We start from the raw sequence: 26,393 nt of genomic DNA on the forward strand, positions 1-26,393 counted from the left end.
TGAAACTCTCATCAACACAACTACATGAAAGTTGTAAACGGAAAACCTTCCTTTTTGCCCAAAACACTTTAAATTGCACACGTGCCTTTGATTTAATGATCTGCACAAACTTGGTCTGCATACTAAACTTTCCTTGGGATTTCCCTGCAACCACACATTACCAGTCAATCACACCAAAGTAATCTGGGAGATAGATAATAGCACTTAAGAAAAAGAAACAAACCACACCATTATATCAAAACCAGACATAGGCAACATATTACCTATCTCCTATTAATAAGCCCAGTGCACAGAGATCAAAAGCTACAATTTGTCAACAAAAATCTCCACTGTATTGCATCATATCTGATTGATGACATTATAAAATTCTAGAAGGATCAGCACATTCATTTTTAAACACTGTGTATTATTAAAAACTGCACATGTTTCTACCAACAATCTGCATCTAGTCTGAAGAATCTAAGGCCCAATTTAGTGGTGTGTGAGTTTGCCCCTGTGCATTTAAACTAACGAATAACATGTTTAAGAACCTTTTCATCTCAGATACGATAACTTCCCCATGTATAAAGGATGAGTTGGGAATAATTATTTTTGGGATCTTTGGGTGATTCCTTGCCGGGTGAAATCCCCTTTCAGAGCAAAGGGTTTGGATGGAGGGACTGTCCTGGGTGCGTTTGATAACGTCTTTCTCAGTGTATCTTTGTTTCAGTGTAAATGGCACCAACCGTCAATGACAGCCCGTATCCCAAATGGATCCCTAAGCCATGCAGCCTACACACTTGTGGAAATTGGTGAGGATTTGATGGGTATACGTAATACGGCGAACATAACAGCCAGCCAGGGTGGCGCTATTGCCCCACTGCTTACATGTCAGATCGCCATAAGGGCACAGGGTGTTGGGCTTAGGGATCCCTACGCAACAGGGCCCAAATCTCTCCCCTGGCGTCCTGGTAGGGTTAAAGAGCGTGCGGTCTGTTCCCTTTCTGCCTGAACAAGCAGATTGCTGTTGTGGTGAACAAATGTATCTGAGACAGCAGACAGACTCTTATCCCTCGTCTGTCCTCTCCTTTAACATCCCAGGCATTGTATCCATGCTGGATGGTGCATGACTAAGCTAATCTAATGACTGCAACAACAGCCTAATGCAACAAAGGGAGGGCATGTGTGTACTGTGCGTGCGTGCACTGTGTGTGTGTGTGTGTGTGTGTGTGTGTGTGTGTGTGTGTGTCCGTACTGTATGTGCATGCGTATGTTTATCCAGTCTTATTTTATCTGTGACCAGCTCTCAGCCTCTAGTATTTCAGCTTAGCTGAAAACAATTATTCATTATTTCTTTTCTGCCTTGTCCTGGCCATCTTTCCTCTCTCTTCTCTAAATGTACCTGATCCAATCTACATTGCTGTCTTTTCTCATACCTGTCTTTGTATCCTCTCTTTCTCACACTCTTCTATATTTCACCATTGATGTGTGTCTTTCTACCACGGCTGAATGTGGTAAAGGAGAAAGTGTCTGATGGGGGTGGACGTTCTCTAGCTTAAAAACAACCAGGCGCACTGTGGGTAATGAGGATCATCTCCATGGCAACCTCAGCTGAGCTCTCATTCCCTAGACGAGAGCCACACCCAGGAAGGAGGAAAACAGGAAGTGCCATTAACACATTTGTGTAGGTGTTAGACAAAGGAGGCTGGGACATAGCCAGGGCGAGGTGTAGACAGTCCAATGTGGCTTATTATCATTAATCCAATCCCATTAGAAAACAACTGAGCTGGAGATGGGGGTGGAGAGAACCATCTCAGGTTAGGTTCCTGGGTCACAATGTTTGATCCCATCTGGACAGTCACTGAAACAAAATGACTTCTAGTACCTGAATGAATAGCCTGCCGTAGAAATACAATCCAGTTAAAATGTAAAGCACTTAGCTGGCTACCTCACCCAGAATAATGTACTTAGTGAATCAATAATGTAATGCTGTTTTGCAACACTGGGGCCAGCAGAATGAAGGGAGTGGCTTTTAGCCAAATCCAAGTTCACACAGTCACTGTGAGGCTTTTAGCCCTAACTCACTTAACACACAGTCTCTCTGACTTATTTAAGAACACACACTCAGCTGAATACATGACTACACACACTGCATTGCTAACAACACAGATTGCAATTCTCTGGAATACGTCGGCATGCAGCTGATGCTATTAGACTGACTATGACCTCAAGAACACAGATAAACGCCCCCTCACACATTCACGTGATGGAGACCTGAGGGCTGTCAGCTTAAGCCCCTCATTCCTCTGTCCAGCCTTTTGTCCCGCCTCGTCGGTGTGTACCTGTGATTGACAGCTGGGTTGATGCTGGTGATTTCAGCCCCGCCCAGCTCAGCCCAGGCTGCAGCTCGCCAAGGCCCTGAGAGCTCCCTGCTGCTGCAGCGCAGAGCGGAAAATTACCGGCCCCTCCCCCTCCTCTTCCTATCTCTCTCTACTTCCCCCTCAGACTCTCTCACTCTCCCTCTCTCTCTCTCGCTCTCACACACACACACACATACACAGCAGCAATCCACAGCACACATACTGAACCACTCGAATGCATAGAGACAGCCTCAGGCATTCTTAATGGATGCATACTGGGCCAAGAGCAGCAGAGAAAGCAGACAGCGTGCCACTATAGAGAATAAAATGTGTGACTCTAGGCACCCAGTGAACGCATTCAGATTCCTTCAACCTTATAAACACACACTGACCCACTTATGCACATAGACAGCACTGCAATATTCAGAACACCTTTTTGATCACAGTGCCCCAAAGCAGACCGTAGAAAGAAAAAAAACATTCTAAAACAACCACATCAACATGATGCATGTTTTTGAATGTATATTTTATCTTGACCAACCAAAGAGGACAGAGCCACATTCGAGCCTCCGAGATTTGAGGACACATGTTTCAAAAGCATTAAAATCTCACAGGATACAAAGAGTGCAACTATAAATAACCAAATAACTACACAATCCATAGACAATATGGTTTATGGCTGAACTGCACAGTCTGTGTAGTCAAATAAAAGTCTCAGAGCAGCTGCATGCTGAGCTGATCGGAACCTGACACACATTGTGCGTGTTAATGGAAATAGGTAGAATCGTGTTTACAGCCAGCACATGCTAATTTACCATTATTCCTCTCAGCTGATACTCAGACACACTGATGGACTGAAGGAACAAGGGAAGAGTGGAGATAAGGAGGCAAGGGGAAATAGACTGGAATTCATATTCAGGAGGATGACAGCAAAAGATAAAACCAAGGGGAAATGTAAAAAGACAGAAGGAGAGATACAGGGTGAGAGGAATTGGGCATGAGAAACTTAACACAACATAGATGTGCTGACTAACTCTGAAGAAAGGACCATAGGACTCGTTGCCTGTTACTGATGGGCCCCACACATCTTGTCCATACCTCCTGCTAGGAGTTGCCCATGTGACTGTCATAGGCTCTATGGACAGGCCCATTGACCATAGGTTGGAACATATCATACCAGGGTCTTTTGTAGGATAAACCTTTCCTGTTGGAGGGTATTTGACTGTGTGATGGTTGGTTATGACCACTGACCACCTCCTATGTATCCTGGCATAAAAGACTGCGTTGCCTCTGTAACTATTGGAGAGAAAAATTAAAAGAGATGGAGGGTTAAAGTCCCCTGACTTCCGGTTGCATTTATTTTGTTCATGGATCAAACCTGGACAGAATCCAACCAGGGGTAGGAGACAGCCCCTGTAAACTGGGGAAAGAGAGCAGAGGGGAAAGGGGAAGGATAGAGGGACAGATAGAAGAGTGGAAGGATAGAGGGACAGATAGAAGAGTGGAAGGATAGAGGGACAGATAGAAGATTGGAAGGATAGAGGGACAGATAGAAGAGTGGAAGGATAGAGGGACAGATAGAAGAGTGGAAGGATAGAGGGACAGATAGAAGAGTAGAAGGATAGAGGGACAGATAGAAGAGTGGAAGGATAGAGGGACAGATAGAAGATTGGAAGGATAGAGGGACAGATAGAAGAGTGGAAGGATAGAGGGACAGATAGAAGAGTGGAAGGATAGAGGGACAGATAGAAGAGTGGAAGGATAGAGGGACAGATAGAAGAGTGGAAGGATAGAGGGACAGATAGAAGAGTGGAAGGATAGGGAGATTGATAGTAAGGGTTGGGAACACGAGAAAGAAGAGAGACCACGAGATTAAAAGGAGGACACGGTGAGTCTGAGATATGTGGAAAGCTAAAGCAGGCCGGAGAGACCGAGGAATGGATCAAAAAGAGGAGGCAAAAGATTGAGGAGGTAAGATTACTCATGCAACCAGAAGTGAAGAAAGGATTGCAACACACATACTTGTTGAAGCTGTGGAAAGGACACCACGTAAGAAAGAGAACTATCCGGTCATCCTCACACAACCAGGTGACTCAGACCCCCCCCCCCCACAATGCCAGTTTACCCACACACTAAAACACACAGGCCTCATTCTACAGTATGGTTTGGGCTGTTTGTTCTGCTATATCAATGAACAGCAAAGGAGGTTTGTGAAAGATTCAACTACAGGCAATTACCCTAAATGAATGGGTTTGTGGGTGGATGAGAGCCTGGCTGACTGACAGAGGAGCATATTTGCAATGAGTAAGTCAGTCAGAATGCACTGAGATGTCACATGCCTAAGGAGATAGCATTTTGGGAAAGAGTTTAAAAGCTCAACATGTCAAGTAAATAGGAATCGATCATGTAAAAGTATAGGTTGTTTTATAGAAAAGGTGGTTTCCACTAATTCACCAAACAGCTACAGCTCACGTTATGACTCTGGTGTCATTAGGTACAACATTTGCCCCTATGAACAACTGTACTACTGAAAACTGTAAAAATAAATGAAAAAATATTCATGGTAAATAGAAAGAAAAACAAAAGTTACCTGAAACACGTACGCCATAATGGCGATTCCTATTAAAGCCAATCTCAACTTCTGAATGTTTGGCGAGCACTTAGCACCATGGACAGCAACTGGCTCTATTAAAACGGAGGGCCATTCGCACAGTATAAAAAACAAAATGCATCAACTCTCGAGGAAAGAGGAAGTTGTTTGAGTAAGAGTAAGGTGAAACGTCTTGCTATTGACTGCAGCGAGATCAAATTAGAAATGTGAGCTGTATTATATTAGGAAAGAGATCCTTTATTTAGTAAGCTTACCTTTACAGTATTGGGAAGAGTTTGGGTCCTGTTTAACGTGTCATTTCCATTAATACTTATCAATTCTGTATCCGCAGGTGGAAACGGAGCGGGGAAAACCACAACGTCACTCTTCAGTGTGTCAGAGCTGAAACACACGTCATACTGCTGAGTAGATTTAGAGTAAGACCAGCTCCCGTCAGGGTTTGTGGTGATCATTGGAGCGCTGTACCTTCTGAAACTGTCTTCTGTCCTGTGACATTTTACAGCTATTAAACTGATGAGGCTCAGTAAAAATATCACTGAGACCGAGGCAATAGCTATAAGCAAATACATGTTTAAATCAGAGAAGTTATCTTCTTTTCTCGGTACATTGCGCAATTGAGTTTGGATTTCATCGATACTTTCAACCACCACTACATCAATAGACACAGTAGCTGACAGTGAAGGTTCTCCGTTATCAGAAACCAACACGACCAAATTGTGAGTTTTCAGGTCATTGTCACTCATTCGCCTCTTAGTCCTTAGTTCCCCGGTGCTGGTTCCGATTCGGAAGAGGTTGGTTCCCTTGGGTTCAGATATGTGATAAGAAAGCAGAGCATTGTAGCCAGAATCGGCGTCCACAGCCCTGATCTTGGCCACAAAGTAGCCCGCTTCAGCAGAATAAGGAATGTTCTCAGTGTTGACAGAACCATATTCAGAATAGGTCGTGAGAAATGCAGGACTGTTGTCATTCTCATCCAGGATAAAAACGTTCACAGTCGCGTTGCTGCTGAGCGGAGGAACACCAGAGTCCGTAGCCTGAACTTTAAACTGGAACGTTTTTATCTCTTCGCAGTTGAAAGACTGCAGGCTGACTATATCCCCAGTATCCGAGTTAATATTCACCGCCGAAGACACTGTAATTGTTTTATCTAACAATGAAAAAGTAATTTTAGAATTTTCATCTGAATCTGGATCCAAAGCAGATATCGTTTGGATGACATCTCCTACAGGACTGTTCTCTTTCACATAAACATTAATCACTGGTTCTGAGAAGCGAGGAGGGTTGTCATTCACATCAGAAACGTGTACAGTAATAATGCTGGTGCTGGAGAGAGGCGGGGTCCCTTCATCCGTAGCTGTGATGGTGACATTGTACTGAGAAACACTCTCTCTGTCTAGAGGCCCGTCTACAACTAGAGAATAATGATTCTTATAGGAGTTCCTAATCGAGAATGGCACAGAGCCAAGTATTTTTACCTGCACAGCACCATTTATTCCTGCGTCATTGTCTTTTACAGTTATCAGGCCAACCATTGTTCCTACTAACGCGTCCTCTTTCACAACGTTAACCAAAGACGTGACCGAGATCTCTGGTGGATTGTCATTTACGTCCGTAATTTCAATCAGCACCTTACAGTGAGATGCTCTCGGTTTGTGGCCCTTATCTTTAGCTTGGACACGGATTTCAACAGCATTGTTAGTTTCATGATCCACCGTACCTTTCACAGTGATTTCTCCAGTAACTGAATTAATTGCAAATGCATTAATGCTATAATCACTGTTTTGGTTAATAAAACTGTAGACAATTTCTCCGTTTAGGCCATCGTCTAAGTCGTTCGCTTGAACCTTTATAACAAAGCTACCTTCGGGCATATTTTCAGAAATACGAGCTTTGTAAAGAGGCTTTGAGAAAACAGGAATGTTGTCGTTAACATCCTCTACATTTATTATAATAAGTGATGTCCCAGATCGAGGAGGTTTTCCTCCATCTACAGCGGTCAGTGTGAGCTGGATAACGGGCTGTTTCTCTCGATCTAAAGCTTTCTGCAGCACCAACTCAGCAGACACACTCTGCTCTCCACCGCTCTGTACATCCAGGGAGAAGTGTTCATTCGGGCTCAGCTTGTAGCTCTTTACTGAGTTGGCTCCTATATCTGCGTCGTAGGCGCTATCCAAGGGGAATCTCTCGCCTGGAAATGCAGATTCTGATATATTCAAATACGTCTTAGACGACCTGAAGTATGGTGAGTTGTCATTTATATCCAAAATATGTACCTCAAATCTGTATAGATTCAACGGCGAATTCACAACGGCTTCCAGTTCTAACGAACACTTGGTACCCCGAGCGCAAAGCTCGTCTCTGTCTATTCTCTCCCTTACAGTCAGAACTCCGTTCTTTGTATTTACATCGAAATACCTCTTATTGGGTCCTGCAATTTGAAACTGTCTGTTTTCCAGTTGCTGCACGTCAAGGTGCAAATCCTTCGCTAAAGGTCCAACAACAACGCCTGGGTTAGATTCCTCGGATATTGAATAGAAAATCTGTGCCGACGTGATACCCCAAAGATGAAATAACGGTAGCATATAGTAGATCCATGAAGGGGAAAAAACTATGTTGGCATTCATTGTATCCGTATTCCGTAAACAAAAACCTTCAATGAAAAACGTCAATGCTCATTATGGTCCACATCACTGCTTATGTAGACGATAATGAAACAATTTCCAAAACAGAAAAGACGAGAGCCACGATATTCCGCTGCTTGTGCGAACAAAGCCTTTTCCCGACATCGACCGCTGCTCCTGAATAGGGAGGATCCTCCCACACATAGCGGGGATAAGAACTGGGTGGACCGATACCGACACCATGTGGATATCTGCGGGGAAAACGTTGGCCCATTATATCAGTGACGCCGACAAGGGGGACAACAACAGCAACCGTGAACGTTGTCCCGGGTTGGCTTAAATACAATTATTAATTAGTCAGTCAATGTTAGTTTTCAGACCTATTAAGAAAGTTACACAGTTATAATGAAAGTTACACAGAATAATTGCATCGATGAAGGGATTCATATTTTTCTCTCTGCATTTTTTTTCCCATACAGCGTTGTGATTAAACCTTTTTCTGTGAAAATGGTTTGTTTTACCAACAGCCAATCAATGATACCCTAACACCTACAGCCAATCAGAGTGATACCCATCACCAACAGCCAATCAGAGTGATACCCTAACACCAGCGCCAACACAACTTTGTTAAAGCTGCACTGGGTTCTTCAGCAAAAAGTTCAATGTAAATTAATAATTTTTGGAGCATGCCGCTACTTCCTAGCCTACTCTGTTCCAGCTAATCGCATTGGGTGAGGCGAGCTTTCCTCCTCGGCTTCTTTTGTGTACACGCGTTTTACCTGGACGAAATATATAGCATAAGTATGCCATAGGGAGCGAAGTTAGCTTACTGTCAGAAACTATAATGGCAGCTAGAGACCAGGACGAAAAACTGTCAATTCCTCCCTTGTGTACTACAGCACACACTACGAAAACGGAAAAAAACGCTAAAGAAAACTAAGACCAACTCTCTGTATAGCTAGTTACCAGGAACCCTAAGCTAACGTTAGCTAGGCTAAGAAGAACGTCGAATTCTGAGTTAGCGCTGTTTTTTGGAACAGTAATTAGATTTTTCCTATTCTTATTCTGAACGTCATTCTCTATTGTGGAGGAACCACTTTCTGACTGGTGAGTAACTGCAAAGTGCTGTAATTGTTTGTTTTTTTACTGAAAAATCTTACCTATTGCAGCTTAAAAACTGTTCAATTTAACCAACATAAATTTGTCTAACTACAATACTGTAGCTATCTGGTTAAACATTGGCACCTTGCAACCAAAACTAGGAGCACAGACATGTAAGTGGCTGATTGGTATTGCGTAGGTTATGAATTGAAAAGATGTGATATAATTAATTTCCTGTGTTGAAAACAAAGGGATTTAAATGTGGCCTAGTTATGAATTTAAATTTTAATAAAACGTTTATGACCTGTTTTTACAGTATTATAATTACTATTTATTTATTTGTTGGCCCTTGGTTTAGGTCCTAAACGTTCAATTATGTCCCGGGCCCTGGTATTCCTTTCGGTGTCCCTGCATTATATGCAATCGTGGACAGTGGCGTCGGACCGGGGCAAAATGGGTACTAAGAAAATGTACAGGGCCCAGAATTTTGTGCTACACCCTTGTTCGTGGAACTGAAGACCAAAAACATAAATCATTCAAATGCCAACGAGGCAAATACCACAAAACATATACAGAATTACTATAATATCTGTTTACTTTGACTTAATAAAAATTAGCATAGAAAAACCTAAAATGGATAACTCAATAAATGCAAATCTTTTCTCTCCTCTCTGAACTCGACGCTAAAGGCCATGTCCCGTTTCATCACCATGGTCAGCGACAACGTTGTACTTTTCAGAGAATGTAAACAGTGAGACAATGTAACTACTGGTAAAGGTGCTAACGTGCTTCATTCGAATGACAGAGTGGCGTAGAAAGAGAAGCAACACAGCGAGAAACTAGGTATCTGAAGAAGGGGATTACAGTGTCAAGTGAACTGTAAATCTTACCTTGTTCGGTAATGTATGAGTCCTGTTACCCGAGTCCGCTTCATTAATACTGATCAGTTCTGCATCAACAGGTGGATACGGCGTTGGGAAAACCACCACTTCACTTTTCAATGTGTCTGAGTCGAAACACACGTCATACTGCTGAGTAGATTTAGAGTAAGACCAGCTCCCATCAGGGTGGGTGGTGATCATTGGAGCGCTGTACCTCCTGAAACTCTCTTCTGTTCGATTGCATTTTACTGCTATTAAACTGATGAGACACAGTAAAAATATCACTGACACCGAGGCAATCGCGATCAGCAAATAAAGGTTTAAATCAGAGAAGCCCTCCTCTTTTCTCGGCAGAATTCTTAATTGAGTTTGGATTTCATCTGTATTTTCAACCACCACTACATCAATTGACACAGTCGCGGACAGTGAGGGTTCTCCGTTATCAGAAACCAACACGACCAACGGATGAATTTTCAGGTCATTGTCACTCATTCGTCTCTTAGTCCTTAGTTCCCCGGTGCTGGTTCCGATTCGGAAGAGGTTAGTTCCCTTGGGTTCAGTAATGTGATAAGAAAGAAGTGCATTGTAGCCAGAGTCTGCGTCCACCGCCCTGATCTTAGCCACAAAGTAGCCCGCTTCAGCAGAATAGGGAATGTTCTCAGTGTTGACAGACCCGTGATCAGAATGGGGCGAGAGAAACCCAGGACGGTTGTCATTCTCATCCAGGATAAAAACGTTCACAGTCACGTTGCTGCTGAGTGGAGGAACACCAGAGTCTGTAGCCTGAACTTTAAACTGAAACGTTTTTATCTCCTCGTAGTTAAAAGATTGCAGGCTGACTATATCTCCAGTATCCGAGTTAATATTTACAGCCGATGATACTGTAATTGTTTTATCTAACAATGAAAAAGTAATTTTTGAATTTTCTTCAGAATCTGGATCCAAAGCAGATATCGTATGAATGACATCTCCTACAGGACTGTTCTCTTTCACATAAACATTAATCACTGGTTCTGAGAAGCGAGGAGGGTTGTCATTCACATCAGAAACGTGTACAGTAATAATGCTGGTGCTGGAGAGAGGCGGGGTTCCTTGATCCGTAGCTGTGATGGTGACATTGTACTGAGAAACACTCTCTCTGTCTAGAGGCCCGTCTACCACTAAGGAATAATAGTTTTTGTAGTTCGACTTTAGTTTAAACGGAACAGACCCAAAAAGCGTACAGCTAGTGAGGCCATATTTACCTCCATCTTTGTCTGTGACAGTCACCAAGGCAACCACTGTCCCAATTTCAGCATCCTCTTTCAGTGGGCTCATAAGTGAGGTCACAGAAACCTCAGGAGCATTGTCATTGATATCAGTAACTTCCACTAATACTTTGCAATACGTTTTCCGTGAGGAGTGCCCGCGGTCCATCGCCTCAACGCGAATTTCATACGCACTAGTTTCTTCATGGTCCAAATTCTTCTTAACAGTTAGTCTGCCCGTGTCTGAATTTATTGAAAACGTATCGGAGCTGCTTAAACTACCTCGCCCTATTAGTGAGTACACAATCTCACCGTTAACCCCTTCGTCAAGATCCGTTGCCGTGACTGATATTATTGCTGTACCAGGTGACACATTTTCAGGAACACTTACTTTATAAAGTGGTTGGCTAAATGAAGGCGTATTATCGTTAACATCTTCCACATTAATTGTGATAATTGACGTTCCAGACCTAGGAGGTTTTCCTCCATCTACAGCGGTCAGAGTAAGCTGGATAACGGGCTGTTTCTCTCGGTCTAACGCTTTCTGCAGCACCAACTCAGCAGAAACACTCTGCTCTCCTCCGCTCTGTACATCCAGGGAGAAGTGTTCATTCGAACTCAGCTTGTAGCTCTTTACTGAGTTACTGCCCGTATCTGCATCATTGGCTATCGGTAGTGGATATCTTTCACCCGGAAATGCAGCCTCTGTAATATTAATTATATGTACTTTCTCGTGAAATGAAGGTGTAAAATCATTTATGTCTAAAATAGTAACTTCAATACGTTGGAGCTGGGTGGGATGGCTCAGTATAGCCTCTATATTTAACGAGCACTTTACCGTATTCGGGCAAAGATCCTCCCTATCTATCCTCTCGTTAACGTAAATAATCCCGGTCTTCAAATTTGCTTCGAAATACCTCTTTCTATATCCCGACACAATGCGTAGTCCCCTTGATTCCAATTCCTTAACGTTAAGGTTTAAATCCTTCGCGAGATTGCCCACAAACGTGCCTTTGTCCACCTCCTCGGAAACTGAGTAAGAGATCTGTGCTGCGGACCGGTCAAATAAAAACACCAACGCGAAGCATTGAAACCAAACGCTCTCTCTTTGTCTTTGACCACCCATCGCTGCTTGTTTAAACAAATTCAATTCAAAACTGAAGTCACATATCCATGAAACCACGAGCCGGTCCGATAAAAAAAATATATCAGAGATACTGTACACAGCCTATCCATCTCCGTCTCATTATCTTTCGAGTGTTCACAAAGCGTTCTGTTCTGGTGACGCTTTTCTGTTCGTCATTCAGAGAGGAGGAGTCTTGGATTGTCAGTCACAACTTACAATCCGTGGTCTACAGCGACACCGTGCGTTACTTGAATACACATTACTCACGTACATTTTATAACAGTTTACAGAAATTACATAATGAGTGAAGTTAGTAATTAACTCACTAAAAGGTGAAATTATTATTAAAAATGCTCTGTGAAGATGCAGAGAGAAAATGGCTGAAATTGTTTAGTAACATAACCAGAAAAGAATGCTGATATAATTATATATTAACTAAGATAAATGATTACCATTGATGACAAGTAGCCGGGAGAACCAGACAGAGAACAGATACAGACGGCTCAAAGGGTGAACACAGTGATGCTTCAGAAATGCTAAGACAAATCACCACATCGATTTACTAGGTTACACACATATTCCATTCCACCAATTGTAAGTAGCCTGTAGATCTGCACATCTACAACAGTGTTCTGTGACTCCGGGGATTAAGTAGGCTACACACACGAACTGTATCACTGGAGAAACACAACTGATTCAACTTGTACATCTGGCACTCTGTAAATTTGATTATCTTTGTCAGTGGATTCCACAAAAATATGTGCCGTTGGGGGGATTTCAGGTGTTGGGAATCACTGCTCTGAAATGTCACAGCCTAAGGACAACGTACAAACGCTTTCAGTACCATGGATAGCAGCCGCGTGGATTTCGACAATTATTACAAACTGAACATTATTTGCGGAGGAGAGTTAGTCTTACCTTCTCTTTGTTGGGTAATGTTTGAGTACTGTTAAACGTGTCATTTCCATTAATACTGATCAGTTCTGCATCTGCGGGCGGGTATGGCGTGGAGAAAACCACTACGTCACTCTTCAGTGTGTCAGAGCTGAAACACACGTCATACTGCTGAGTAGATTTAGAATAAGACCAGCTCCCGTCAGGGTGGGTGGTGATCATTGGAGCGCTGTACCTCCTAAGTCTGTCGTCTGTCCTGTGGCATTTTACAGCAATTAAACTGATGAGGCTCAGTAAAAATATCACTGACACCGAGGCAATTGCGATCAGCAAATAAAGGTTTAAATCAGAGAAGCTCTCCTCTATTCTCGGCACATTTCTGAGTTGAGTTTGGATTTCATCGATACTTTCAACCACCACTACATCAATAGACACCGTAGCTGACAGTGAAGGTTCTCCGTTATCAGAAACCAACACGACCAACGAATGCGTTTTCAGGTCATTGTCACTCATTCGTCTCTTAGTCCTTAGTTCCCCGGTGCTGGTTCCGATTCGGAAGAGGTTAGTTCCCTTGGGTTCAGTAATGTGATAAGAAAGCAGAGCATTGTAGCCGGAGTCGGCGTCCACAGCCCTGATCTTGGCCACAAAGTAGCCCGCTTCAGCAGAATAAGGAATGTTCTCAGTGTTGACAGAACCGTGATCGGAATATGGAGCGAGAAAACCAGGACGGTTGTCATTCTCATCCAGGATAAAAACGTTCACAGTCACGTTGCTGCTGAGTGGAGGAACACCAGAGTCCGTAGCCTGAACTTTAAACTGGAACGTTTTAGTCACTTCATAATTGAAAGACTGCAGACTGATTACATCTCCAGTCACTGAGTTTATATTGACCACTGAAGACAACGGTACAGAGTTGCTGTTACTATCTAATAATGAGTAGGTCACATGTCCATTTTCATTGATATCGGCATCAAGTGCAGACACAGTTTTGATTATTTCGCCTACAGGACTGTTCTCTTTTACATAAACATGAATCACTGGTTCTGAGAAGCGAGGAGGGTTGTCATTCACATCAGAAACGTGTACAGTAATAATGCTGGTGCTGGAAAGAGGCGGGGTCCCTTCATCCGTAGCTGTGATGGTGATATTGTACTGAGAAACACTCTCTCTGTCTAGAGGCTGGTCGACAACAACATAATAATAATTATTATAATTAGACTTTAATTTAAAAGGAACAGAACCCTCAAGTTTACATGTAGTTTGACTATTTTTATCTGAGTCTTTATCCAGCACTGTTACCAACGCGACTACCGTGCCTATGTCACTATCTTCTTTTACTGGGCTAATTAATGACGTTATTGATATTAAAGGTGCATTGTCATTTACATCGATAACTTCAACTAAAACTTTAGAATAACCACTCCGAGGCGAGGAGCCTTGATCTGTCGCTTGCACTCGTATATCATATGCAGCGTTTAACTCGTGATCCAAATGTCCTTTCACAGTAATTTCACCTGTATTCGAATTCAGAACAAACATATCGGCAGGATGCAGATTACCACGCTCAATAATTGAATACACAAGTTTGCTGTTTATCCCTTCATCTAAATCAGTAGCACTGAGTGTTAACACTGTAGTACCTAACATCACATTCTCCGGCACACTGACCTTATAAAGAGGCTTGCTAAATGTGGGTGAATTATCATTAACATCAATTACATTAACAGTAATATGCAATGTCCCTGATCTCGGAGGTTTTCCTCCATCCACAGCGGTCAATGTGAGCTGGATAACGGGCTGTTTCTCTCGGTCTAAAGCTTTCTGCAACACTAACTCAGCAGAAACACTCTGTTCCGTACCGCTTTGTACATCCAGAGCGAAGTATTCATTCGGGCTAAGCTTGTAGCTCTTTACGGAAGAACTTCCCGTATCTGCGTCATTTGCAATTGGTAGAGGATATCTCTCACCAGGATATGAAGATTCAGAAATGTTAAAAGTAGCAACCTTTTTTATAAAAGAAGGAGAGTTATCGTTGATGTCTAAAATGTTAACTTCAATACGATACAGAATCATAGGTTGGCTCAGTATGGCCTCTATGTTTAAAGAGCACTTCACCGTTTTCGGACAGAGTTCCTCCCGGTCTATTCTCTCGTTCACAAATAAAATCCCTGTTTTTAAATTGGCATCGAAATATATTTTACTATGGCCAGATACAATCCTTAGTCCCCTCGACTCCAATTCCTGAATATTAAGGTTTAAATCCTTCGCGAGATTCCCGACATACGTGCCTTTGTCCACCTCCTCGGAAACCGAGTAAGAGATCTGCGCAGCAGTCCAGTCAAAAAAACAAAGCAAAGCAATACACCGAATCCAAAAGCTCTCTCTTTTTCTTCGAAGACCCATTGCTGCTTAAACAAAGCAAATTAATCCAACAGAATATAGTGGTATATCCACAACATCAACTACATATCCGAGAGATCCTAAATAGCCCAGCCTGGCACCTCCTCACCACCATTCTCATTTTCTTTCACAAAGCGCTTGGTACTGGTGACGCTTCTCTCATTCAGAGGAGGAGTTTGAATATTACAGACTACATTCATTTCTGTGGTCTATAGTGACACCGCGTGTTACCGTTACAAACAGCGTTCCACTTACGTAAAATGAATTTCATTTATTTTGCTAGTTTAATTTACAAGTATTGTATAATATTAAGACGAACACCAGCAGAGAGCACTGCATTGACGATCACTATCTGAAAAGCGAAAATATTTAGGACAAACGTTTTGCTCAATTGAAAACACAGGGAAAGTATTTAAGAGAACCCCATAACGTTAAAATATTGACGTTCCGATTAAACTGCCGAAGCAATGATCATAAAGGACGTAAAAATACACACACTGATTTGCAAATCGCAAGGTTAGAGTGGGATGCTCTCAAGGGGACAAACACTATTCATAAACCTGAATTTCCACGCCCTTCATTACACTAGTAAAAAGTGACAGCCATCATAAAATCAACACAGCGCATGAACGTATCAGATCCATGGACCGGATTCGACAATAATACAAAGTCACCTTCGCATAAACCATTGAAAGGGGTTAGGCCTGTAACCGATTAAAATGGATCAAGAAAACAACAAACATTTAGCCTCATGGTGGAGGGATATTTTGTAGACTGTATTGTAAATCTTACAATGATATGTCTGCATAATTCCTATATATTGTAAAAACATGAATGCCTATTCTCTCACAACATCCTACACACAGGTTAACAGTTTGTCTGGGGTTTGAGACGCTGGGGCTGTAAGGACAGGTTACACCACCGTCCGGCGGCATCACGCTACGCCACTGATGAGATTTCAGTACCATTGAAAACATAACTGTCTGTAACGCAAGGACACTACACGCACATTGCAAAACAAAGCCTATGTTACAACTGTTTAGTCGATGGATTACACAAGTGAGACGAAAACTAATAAATAATAACTTACTGCGAGTTCAAAGAAGTATTTATTATAATAATTCAGAAGAAAACAATTTCCGTTTAAGTATTGCTCTTACCTTGTCATTTTGGAGCAATGTCTGAGTCCGGTTGAACGTGTCATTTCCATTAATACTGATCAGTTCCGCATCTGGAGGCGGGTGTGAGGTGGGGAAAACCACTACGTCACTCTTAAGTGTGTCTGAGCTGAAACACACGTCATACTGCTGAGTAGATTTAGAATAAGACCAGCTCCCGTCAGGGTGGGTGGTGATCATTGGAGCGCTGTACCTCCTAAGTCTGTCGTCTGTCCTGTGGCATTTTACAGCAATTAAACTGATGAGGCTCAGTAAAAATATAACGGACACCGAGGCAATTGCGATCAGCAAATACAAGTTTAAATCGGACAAGTCCTCTTCTTTTCTTGGTTCATTTCTGAACTGAGTTTGGATTTCGCCAGTACGTTCAACCACCACTACATCAATAGACACAGTCGCTGACAGAGACGGTTCTCCATTATCAGTAACCAACACCGTTAACGGGTGAATTCTTAGGTCATGGTCACTCATTCGCCTCTTGGTCCTTAACTCCCCGGTGCTGGTTCCGATCCGGAAAAGATTGGTTCCCTTGGGCTCAAATATGTGATAAGAAAGCAACGCATTGTAGCCAGAATCGGCATCCACAGCCCTGATCTTTGCCACAAAGTAGCCCGCTTCAGCAGAAAGGGGAATGTCCTCAGTGTTTACAGACCCGTGATCAGAATATGGCACGAGAATCCCTGGACTGTTGTCATTCTCATCTAGGATAAAAATGTTTACAGTCACGTTACTGTTGAGTGGAGGAACACCAGAGTCTGTAGCCTGAACCTTAAACTGGAACGTTTTAATCTCTTCATAGTTAAAAGATTGCAGACTGACTATATCTCCAGTGTCGGAGTTTATATTAACAGCGGATGATACAGCAATTGTTTGATCTAAAATGGAATATGTAACCTTTGCATTTTCATTTAAATCTAGGTCGAAAGCAGAGATCGTATAGATGACATCTCCTACAGGACTGTTCTCTTTCACATAAACATTAATCACTGGTTCTGAGAAGCGAGGAGGGTTGTCATTCACATCCGAAACGTGTACAGTAATAATGCTGGTGCTGGAGAGAGGCGGGGTCCCTCCATCCGTAGCTGTGATGGTGACATTGTACTGAGAAACACTCTCTCTGTCTAGAGGCCCGTCTATCACTAAGGAATAATAGTTTTTGTAGTTTGTTTTCAGTTTAAAAGGAACAAACTCAATAATTTTACAGTTGGTGAGGCCATTTTTACTTCCATCTCTATCAGTGACTGTCAGCAAGGCAACAACTGTCCCTATCACAGAATCCTCTTTGACCGGACTCATAAGTGACGTCACTAAGATTTCAGGGGCATTGTCATTCACATCGATAACTTCCACTAAAACTTTAGAATAACCACTGCGGGGCGAGGAGCCTTGGTCTGTTGCTTGAACCCGTATTTCATAGGCAGCGTCATCCTCGTGGTCTAATTTCCCTTTTACAGTAATAACACCACTTTGAGAATCTATAGAGAACACATCTGCAGAGTTAACACTACCCCGTTTACTAAAGGAGTAAACAAGTTCACCATTGAGACCCTCGTCTGAATCGGCTGCATTTAACTTTAATATTTTGGTCCCAATGGAAGCATTTTCATTAACACTGACCTTATATAGTTGTTTCCCAAATGTTGGAGTATTATCATTCACATCGATTACATTCACGACGATCTGTGATGTTCCAGATCTTGGAGGTTTGCCTCCATCTACAGCGGTCAGTGTGAGCTGGATAACGGGCTGTTTCTCTCGGTCTAAAGCTTTCTGCAGCACTAACTCAGCAGACACACTCTGATCCCCACCACTCTGTACATCCAGGGAGAAATGTTCATTCGGGCTCAGTTTGTATATCTTTACCGAGTTACTACCTGTATCTGCGTCAGTCGCTATGGGTAAAGGAAATCTGTCACCGGATGATGATGACTCTGATATATTAAATACATTATATTTTTCGAGGAAAGACGGTGAGTTATCGTTGATATCTAAAATAAGCACTTCAATGCGGTAAAGAATAATAGGATGACTCAATGTCGCCTCAATATTTAAAGAGCACTTCACCATATTCGGACAAATCTCCTCTCGGTCAATTCTGTTGTTAACAAATAAAATCCCTGTTTTCAAATTGTAATCGAAATACCTCCTACTATGTCCCGAGACAATCCTCAGACCCCTTGAATCCAGTTGCTGAACGTCAAGGTTTAAATCTTTAGCGAGATTTAAATCCTTAGCGAGATTACCCACAAACGTGCCTTTGTTCACCTCCTCGGAAACAGAATAAGAAATCTGCGCTTCAGAACATTTAAATAAAGAAATCAACGTTACGCAATGAAACCAAACAATTTCACATTGTCTTCGACGACCCATCGTTTAAAATAAATACATTAATCAAAATCACATCTAAATTAAACCTAAATGGACATTTACGATGGTCCTGTAGACACTCCTACCGTCTCCGTCTCACCACAATTCGGCTGATTCTCTACACATAGCACTCTGAACTGGTGACGCTTCTTTAATTTTCATTCAAAGAAGGAACCAGACAGCGACAACATTCCTTTCTGTGGTCTTTAGCGACACCTTGTGTTTTATATTGCCTATTATTAATGTAAAAAGGTGTATATTACCTCACTTGTCAGAATACTGAGATTATTAAAACGACAACCTTGTGTTGTCCAATCACAGAAAAGCCTTTCGAGTTACATACTCCAGCCAGTGTTTCCGAGATTCTGGTTTCGGGAGGTCATTCGGCCATTTGCTCTAACCATTCACATTTCGACCACTTCGCTTGTTATATAGTAGTATATAGTGTTTTAGTGTTTGCATATGTTGAATAGACATACAACCTTTTTATTTTTATCATTAATGGTTCGGCTCAGAGGTTTTGGAACCTATTTAATTTTTTGTAACATCACCAATCTTGTCTAAATGTCTATTGCAAACATGAGGGGTCATCTGAGGTGGTGAAATTATATAAGGTTTATTATATTTTATAATATATTGTATTATAATAAACCTCATATACTTGAAAAATAATTTTCTAGTTTCATCGTATGACAGTTTCATAACCTATACCAAACAATGACGCTAGTGAAGCAAACAATGAACACTGATCTAAAAGAAACTACTCCAGTTTAACAGCGCTAAAGATAGTTTTAGCATCATGAACAGCAGTCGTTACAATTTCACCACTTGATGAACATATCTGCATTTCAAAAGATTTATCTGCAACATTTGTCAGTTTATTTCCCATTAATAGTATGTGCTAGCGGATGCCGGTTTCTCTCTCTATCCTAGTTAAAATACATAAAACGTTGCTGGAGATTTCCACATTTGCCAATATCTAAATCATTCTGAAATCATTGCAAAACAATTGTACAACGTAATTGAAAGCCACTCATATCTCAGTGATTCGCGGTCCTTCAGTTCATGAGGTTCTGAAAACGTTCTGAACCTCGGACAGCAACGCTCGCTCCAACTAGACATGAGGCCACGAGCACAACGTATCTGCAAATCCAACCTTATACATCTGGAAAAGATGGCCATTTGCGAAGACAATCTTCGGAAATAATAATATTAGTCTGTGAGTAGTTCAGCGTAGTGATGAAGACATAAATCAAAATAAAACCGTCTGGTTAAATATACATCTTACCTTATCATTGTTGGATAAAGTTTGAGTCCGGTTAAACGTGTCATCTCCGTTAATACTGATCAGTTCAGCATCTGCAGGTGGATATTGCGTGGGGAAAACCACTACGTCACTCTTAAGTGTGTCCGAGCTGAAACACACGTCATACTGTTGAGCAGATTTAGCGTAAGACCAGCTCCCGTCTGGGTGGGTGGTGATCATTGGAGCGCTGTACCTTCTGAAACTGTCTTCGGTCCTGTGACATTTTACAGCTATTAAACTGATGAGACTAAGTACAAATATCACTGACACTGTGGCAACAGCGATGAACAAATATAGGTTTATATCAGAAAAGCGGTCCTCTTTTCTCCGCACATTTCTGAATTGAGTCTGGATTTCATCCGCACTTTCAATCACCACTACATCAACAGATACTGTCGCTGACAACGATGGTTCTCCGTTATCTGAAACCAACACGACCAACGGATGAGTTTTCAAGTCATTGTCACTCATTCGCCTCTTAGTCCTTAGTTCCCCGGTGCTGGTTCCGATTCGGAAGAGGTTGGTTCCCTTGGGTTCAGTAATGTGATAAGAAAGCAGAGCATTGTAGCCAGAGTCTGCGTCCACCGCCCTGATCTTGGCCACAAAGAAGCCCGCTTCAGCAGAATAGGGAATGTTCTCAGTGTTAACAGAGCCGTGATCAGAATATGGCGAGAGAAACCCAGGACTGTTATCATTCTCATCCAGGATAAAAACGTTCACAGTCACGTTGCTGCTGAGTGGAGGAACACCAGAGTCCGTAGCCTGAACTTTAAACTGAAACGTTTTTATCTCCTCGTAGTTAAAAGACTGCAGGCTGACTATATCTCCAGTATCCGAGTTTATATTTACAGCCGAGGACACTGCAACCGTTTTATCTACAACTGAATATGAAATCTTTGCGTTTACATCTGAATCTGGATCAAACGCAGATATCGAATAAATTATGTGACCTACAGGACTGTTCTCTTTCACATAAACATTAATCACTGGTTCTGAGAAGCGAGGAGGGTTGTCATTCACATCAGAAACGTGTACAGTAATAACGCTGGTGCTGGAGAGAGGCGGCGTTCCTTCATCCGTAGCTGTGATGGTGACATTGTACTGAGAAACACTCTCTCTGTCTAGAGACCCGTCTACCACTAGAGAATAGTAGTTTTTATAGTTTGACATTAATTTAAATGGAACAGAACCAACAAGTTTACAGTTATTGACGCCATTTTTTCCGCCGTCTTTATCAGTAATTGTCAACAAAGCGACCACTGTCCCTTTTTCAGCATCCTCTTTCACAGGACTCATTAGAGACGTCACTGCAATTTCAGGAGCATTGTCATTCACATCAACAACTTCTACTAATACTTTAGAATAACCACTGCGAGGTGAATGACCCTGGTCCGTAGCTTGCACACGTATTTCATATGCTGCTTTTTCTTCATAATCCAATTTTCCTTTCACCGTTATTTCACCGGTTTGCGAATCAATAGCGAACATATCAGCCGAGTTCATATTTCCCCGTTTGATAAATGAATAGAGAAGTTCACCATTTACACCATCGTCTAAATCAGAAGCATTTAGTTTCAATATTTTTGTTCCGAAAACACTATTTTCATTAACCCGGACCTTATAAAGTGGTTGAGCAAATGTTGGCGTGTTATCATTAACATCTATAACGTTTACAACAATTTGTAACGTGCCAGATCTTGGAGGTTTTCCTCCATCTACAGCGGTTAGTGTGAGCTGGATAACGGGCTGTTTCTCTCGGTCTAAAGCTTTCTGCAGCACCAACTCAGCAGACACACTCTGCTCTCCACCGCTCTGTACATCCACGGAGAAGTGTTCATTCGGGCTCAGCTTGTAGGCTTTTACTGAGTTGCTGCCTGTATCTGCGTCACTTGCTATTGGTAGAGGGTATCTATCACCGGCTGAGGAAGACTCTGAAATGTTGAATGTATGATATCTTTCGGGGAAAGACGGCGCATGATCATTAACGTCAAAAATGTTCACTTCAATGCGGTGGAGCAACATAGGGTTGCTCAATACAGCTTCTATATTTAAAGCGCACTTTTCCTTATACGAACAAAGCTCCTCTCTGTCTATCATTTCGTTAACAAACAGAATCCCTGTTTTCAAATTTACCTCGAAATATTTTTTAGCATTTCCGGGTACAATCCTTAGACCTCTTGCTTCTAGTTCCTGAACCTTAAGGTTTAAATCTTTAGCGAGATTACCCACAAAAGTGCCTTTTCCCACCTCCTCTGAAACGGAGTATGATATCTGCGCTGCCGACCAATCCAAAAAACAAAGCAACGCGAAGCATTTAATCCAGAGGCTTTTCTTTTGTCCTCGAAGACCCATGTTTGCTTATACAACACGAATGACGCCACAATTAAAAGTCCTTCAAATAATGAAACAATCCGTTATACGTAGCAGCGATGCTGTACACGCCAGTCCTTTCCATATCTTCACCTTTCGAGTGTTTCTCTAAACAAAGCATTTATTTTATTTTTTTCAGAGAGGAGGAGTCTGCTACTTCTTATATCCGTGGTCTAATAGCGACACCATGTGTTACTATCAAAGCCGACAGTGCTCAAGACACTCCTAACACAGCTCAGGGAAAACATGCATTTCACATTACCAGCAGCAAGTTGCATAGACATTAGTCCACAAACACCATTACACAGCGAAAGCAGAGCAAACACAGCTTCAGAACCATGGACAGCGCCCGCTAGAATTTTACTGCTTGATGCAGTTATTTTCAAAACAAGTATCCCAGGTAGTACATGTATACAAAATGCGACCTTAGGCTAATATTTCTACTGGCAGTATAAAAATCTGTCACGTGCCATGGTGTTATTACATCTGCATATTTAATGCGGTGCTATACACACAAATCAGGGTTGTTTCGGGTAAACGCACTGCACGGGTAATTCGCACACAAACCGCTATGTTACACAAATCAATATTAAACACTTTCTCTTGATGTTGCTGGTCATCCTAAACTAAACTATATATACCGTAAACCGTCTCTTCTCAATTTATTAAGTCACTCCAACATAACGATTGAGGGGACATGGATTTCATATTTTTTTAGCTATTTATTTAATCCAAGTTAGGTCAATGCATTTTTGCATATATCAACAAGGCTGGCTATGAATACATAATCGATTGCTTAGTAAGAAAACATCAAATTTAACAAAGTTGTAACTACTAAGTGAATGTGTAGGTCAAAATCCATGCAATGTTACTGGGATGATATTAGCATTTTCCAATTCATGTCCAAATCATCGATGATGAATTAATTCAGTTAAACGATCCACCTATGATTTAGAGGAAGGACTACACACACACACACACACACACATACACACACACACACACACACACACATATATATATATATATATATATATATATATATATATATATATATATGCAGAGGCTGCAGAGGCTGAAGTGCTCAGACCATTCGTCACACACTGCATCAAATTGGTCGTCCCAGAAGGAAGCCTCTTCTAAAGATGATGCACGAGAAAGCCCACAAACAGTTTGCTGAAGACAAGCGGACTTAGGACATGGATTACCGAAACCATGTGCTGTGGTCTGATGAGGTCAAGATAAACATATTTGGTTCAGATGGTGTCAAGCCTATTGAGCATCTGTGGGGCATCCTCAAACGGAAGGTGGAGGAGCACAAGGTCTCGAACATCCACCAGCTCCAAGATGTCATCATGGAGGAGGACTGTTCAACTTGTGAAGCTCTGGTGAACTACATGCCCAAGATGGTTAATGCAGTGCTGGAAAATTAAGTGGCCACACAGAATATTGAGACTTTGGGCCCAATTTGGAGATTTTCACTTAGGGTTGTACTTTGTTGCCAGTGGTTTAGACATTAATGGCTGTGTGTTGTGTTATTTTGAGGGGACAGCAAATTTACACTGTTATACACTCAATACTTTACATTGTAGCAAAGTGTCATTTCTTCAGTGTTGTCACATGAAAAGATATAATCAAATGTTTACACAAATGTGAGGGTTGTACTCACTTTTGTGAGAGACTGTGTGTGTGTGTGTGTATTATGTATCTATCTCTCTCTCACACACACACACACACACACCGATCATTATGACCACCTGCCTAATATTGTGTAGGAACTCCTTTTGCCGCCAAAACAGCCCTGTTCCGTTGAGGCATGGACTCCACTAGACCTCTGAAGGTGTGCTGTGGTATCTGGCACCAACATGTTAGCAGCAGATCCTTTAGGTCCAGTAAGTTGCAAGGTGGGGCCTCCATGGATTGGACCTGTTTGTCCAATTTGTCCACATCCCACAGATGCTTGATTGCATTAAGATCTGGGAAATTTGGAGGCCATGTTGTTTCTCAAACCATTCCTGAACCAATTTTGCTTTGTGGCAGGGCACATTATCCTGCTGAAAGAGGCCAATGCCAACAGGGAATACCACTGCCATGAAAGGGTGCAGATGGTCTGCAACAATGCTCAGGTAGGTGGTACCCATCAAAGTAACATACACATGAATGGCAGGACCCAAGGTTCCCCAGCAGAACATTGCCCAAACCATCACACTGCCTCTGCCGGCTTGCCTTCTTCCCATAGTGCAACCTGGTGCCATGTTTTCTCCAGGTATGCAACGCACACGCACCCGGACATCCATGTGAAGTACAAGAAAACATGATTCATCAGACCAGGCCACCTTCTTAAGGGGTCAGTATGGGCACCCTGACTGGTCTGCGGCCACGCAGTCCCGTACGCAACAAACTGCGAGGCACTGTGTGTTCTGACACCGTTCTATTATTACCAGCATTACCTTTTTCTGCAATTTGTGCTACAGTAGCTCGTCTGTTGGATCGGACCCCACAGGCCAGCCTTTGCTCCCCATGTGCATCAGTGAGCCTTGGCCGCCGTTGCAACCTGGTCTCAGGAACCTACGTAGACAATTTTACGAAAATCCATGGCATTTCGTATGATATGTGACGTTATGTGAGGTTACATTACAATGCGCCACCAAAACGTATGATACATTACGAAATTATTGAAACGTAAGATTTCTTACGAATGCTATTAAAATGTAAAATAGAATACGAACCCCAGACAAACGTATTATATTTTACGAACGCTATGAAAGATGATTTTTTGACAGATTGTTAGACCTGTGAATTAAATGGCAGCTGCCTTTGCCACTGCCCCACACAAGACATGGGGATTTAGGATGAGTAACAGCAATAGCAAGGTCACTAGTATGTTATAAAAGCATCTTATTGTCAACATTACATTGACGTTAGGTATCACAGCACAGGGTAGGGTTATGGTTTGGGTTAGGATTACAAAGAAAATCACTTCAAACTTATGATGTGAAAACACCACTTGCCAGGGCAAAGAACAGGTTCTCTGGTGGAGCAGTGGGTAGCACGCCTGCATTAGATGCAGAAGGTTGCTGGTTTGAACCATTGTTACTGTTTTTTTCTTTCTACTTTAACGTTCTTTTACTGCACATAATATATCTTACGAAATCCCCTGCCTACAATTTATGTAAAATAGTCTACATCATCACTCTGAGACCAGGTTGGCCCATGACCCTGTCGCCCGTTCACCGGTCAAAATCGCTCAGATCCTTACACTTGCCCATTTGTCCTGCTTCTAACACATCAACTTCACCTGTCAGTGGTCATAATGTTATGGCTGATCTGTGTGTGTGTGTGTGTGTGTGTGTGTGAGATTGATATATAAAAGATATATATGTAGATAGATACTGAGCCATAGGGAGCAGAAAATAACTGTCAAAAGACCTGTTTAACAAGGTAATGTAACTTTATAAACATGGAAAAGGATATAAAAAGATATCCAAAGCCTTGCAAATGGCAGTCAGTACGGTTCAATCACTTAAATTCAGGGATCTCTTGATACCAAGCCGAGATCAGGTAGACCAAGAAAGATTTCAGAAGAATTGTTCAGGATACAAAGAAAACCCCACAGGTAACCTCAGGAGAAATACAGGCTGGTCTGGGAAAAGAAATTAGCTGCATGGTCGACTTGCCAGAAAGAAGCCTTTACTGCGTCAATGCTTCAAAAAAGCCCAGTTATAATATATCTGATATATATACCTTGACCCGCCTCACAGCCTCTGGCACACTGTAATTTGAAGTGACAAGACCAAAATAGAGCTTTATGGTCACAACCGTAAGCGCTATGTTTGGAAAGGGGTCAACAAGGGGTCAGTAGTGAACAGAATACCATCGCCACTGTCGAGCCACTATGGGGAGATCTCAAATGTGTGGTTCCTGCAAGATGACCAAAGACTGACCTAGAGGC

The 26,393-nt window shown here is 42.1% G+C and overlaps 1 protein-coding gene across 31 annotated transcripts in view; it reads right to left on the reverse strand.

Annotated features, from left to right (window-relative positions):
• LOC106024220 (protocadherin alpha-C2) overlaps nucleotides 1–26,393 on the reverse strand; it is a 190,974-nt gene that overhangs the window by 40,154 nt on the left and 124,427 nt on the right. Inside the window, exons 1-2 of one of the 31 annotated variants that reach the window (XM_034291637.1) lie at nucleotides 21,022–22,517; nucleotides 5,205–6,172 (exon numbers count right to left, since the gene is read on the reverse strand). The exons of 24 other annotated variants lie outside the window; for them this stretch is intronic. In XM_034291637.1, coding sequence (XP_034147528.1) covers nucleotides 5,205–6,172; nucleotides 21,022–22,423 — 2,370 coding nt within the window. In that variant the 5' untranslated portion in view covers nucleotides 22,424–22,517. Of the gene's footprint in view, nucleotides 1–5,204; nucleotides 7,823–9,562; nucleotides 12,038–12,844; nucleotides 15,335–16,380; nucleotides 18,858–20,053; nucleotides 22,518–26,393 lie in introns of those variants that run through there. 6 more of the 31 variants (XM_034291640.1, XM_029119244.2, XM_029119238.2 and 3 more) reach the window with 6 other exon arrangements.

This window comes from Esox lucius, chromosome 4 (genome assembly GCF_011004845.1).
Source record: "Esox lucius isolate fEsoLuc1 chromosome 4, fEsoLuc1.pri, whole genome shotgun sequence".
In the NCBI taxonomy this organism is placed as follows: domain Eukaryota; kingdom Metazoa; phylum Chordata; class Actinopteri; order Esociformes; family Esocidae; genus Esox; species Esox lucius.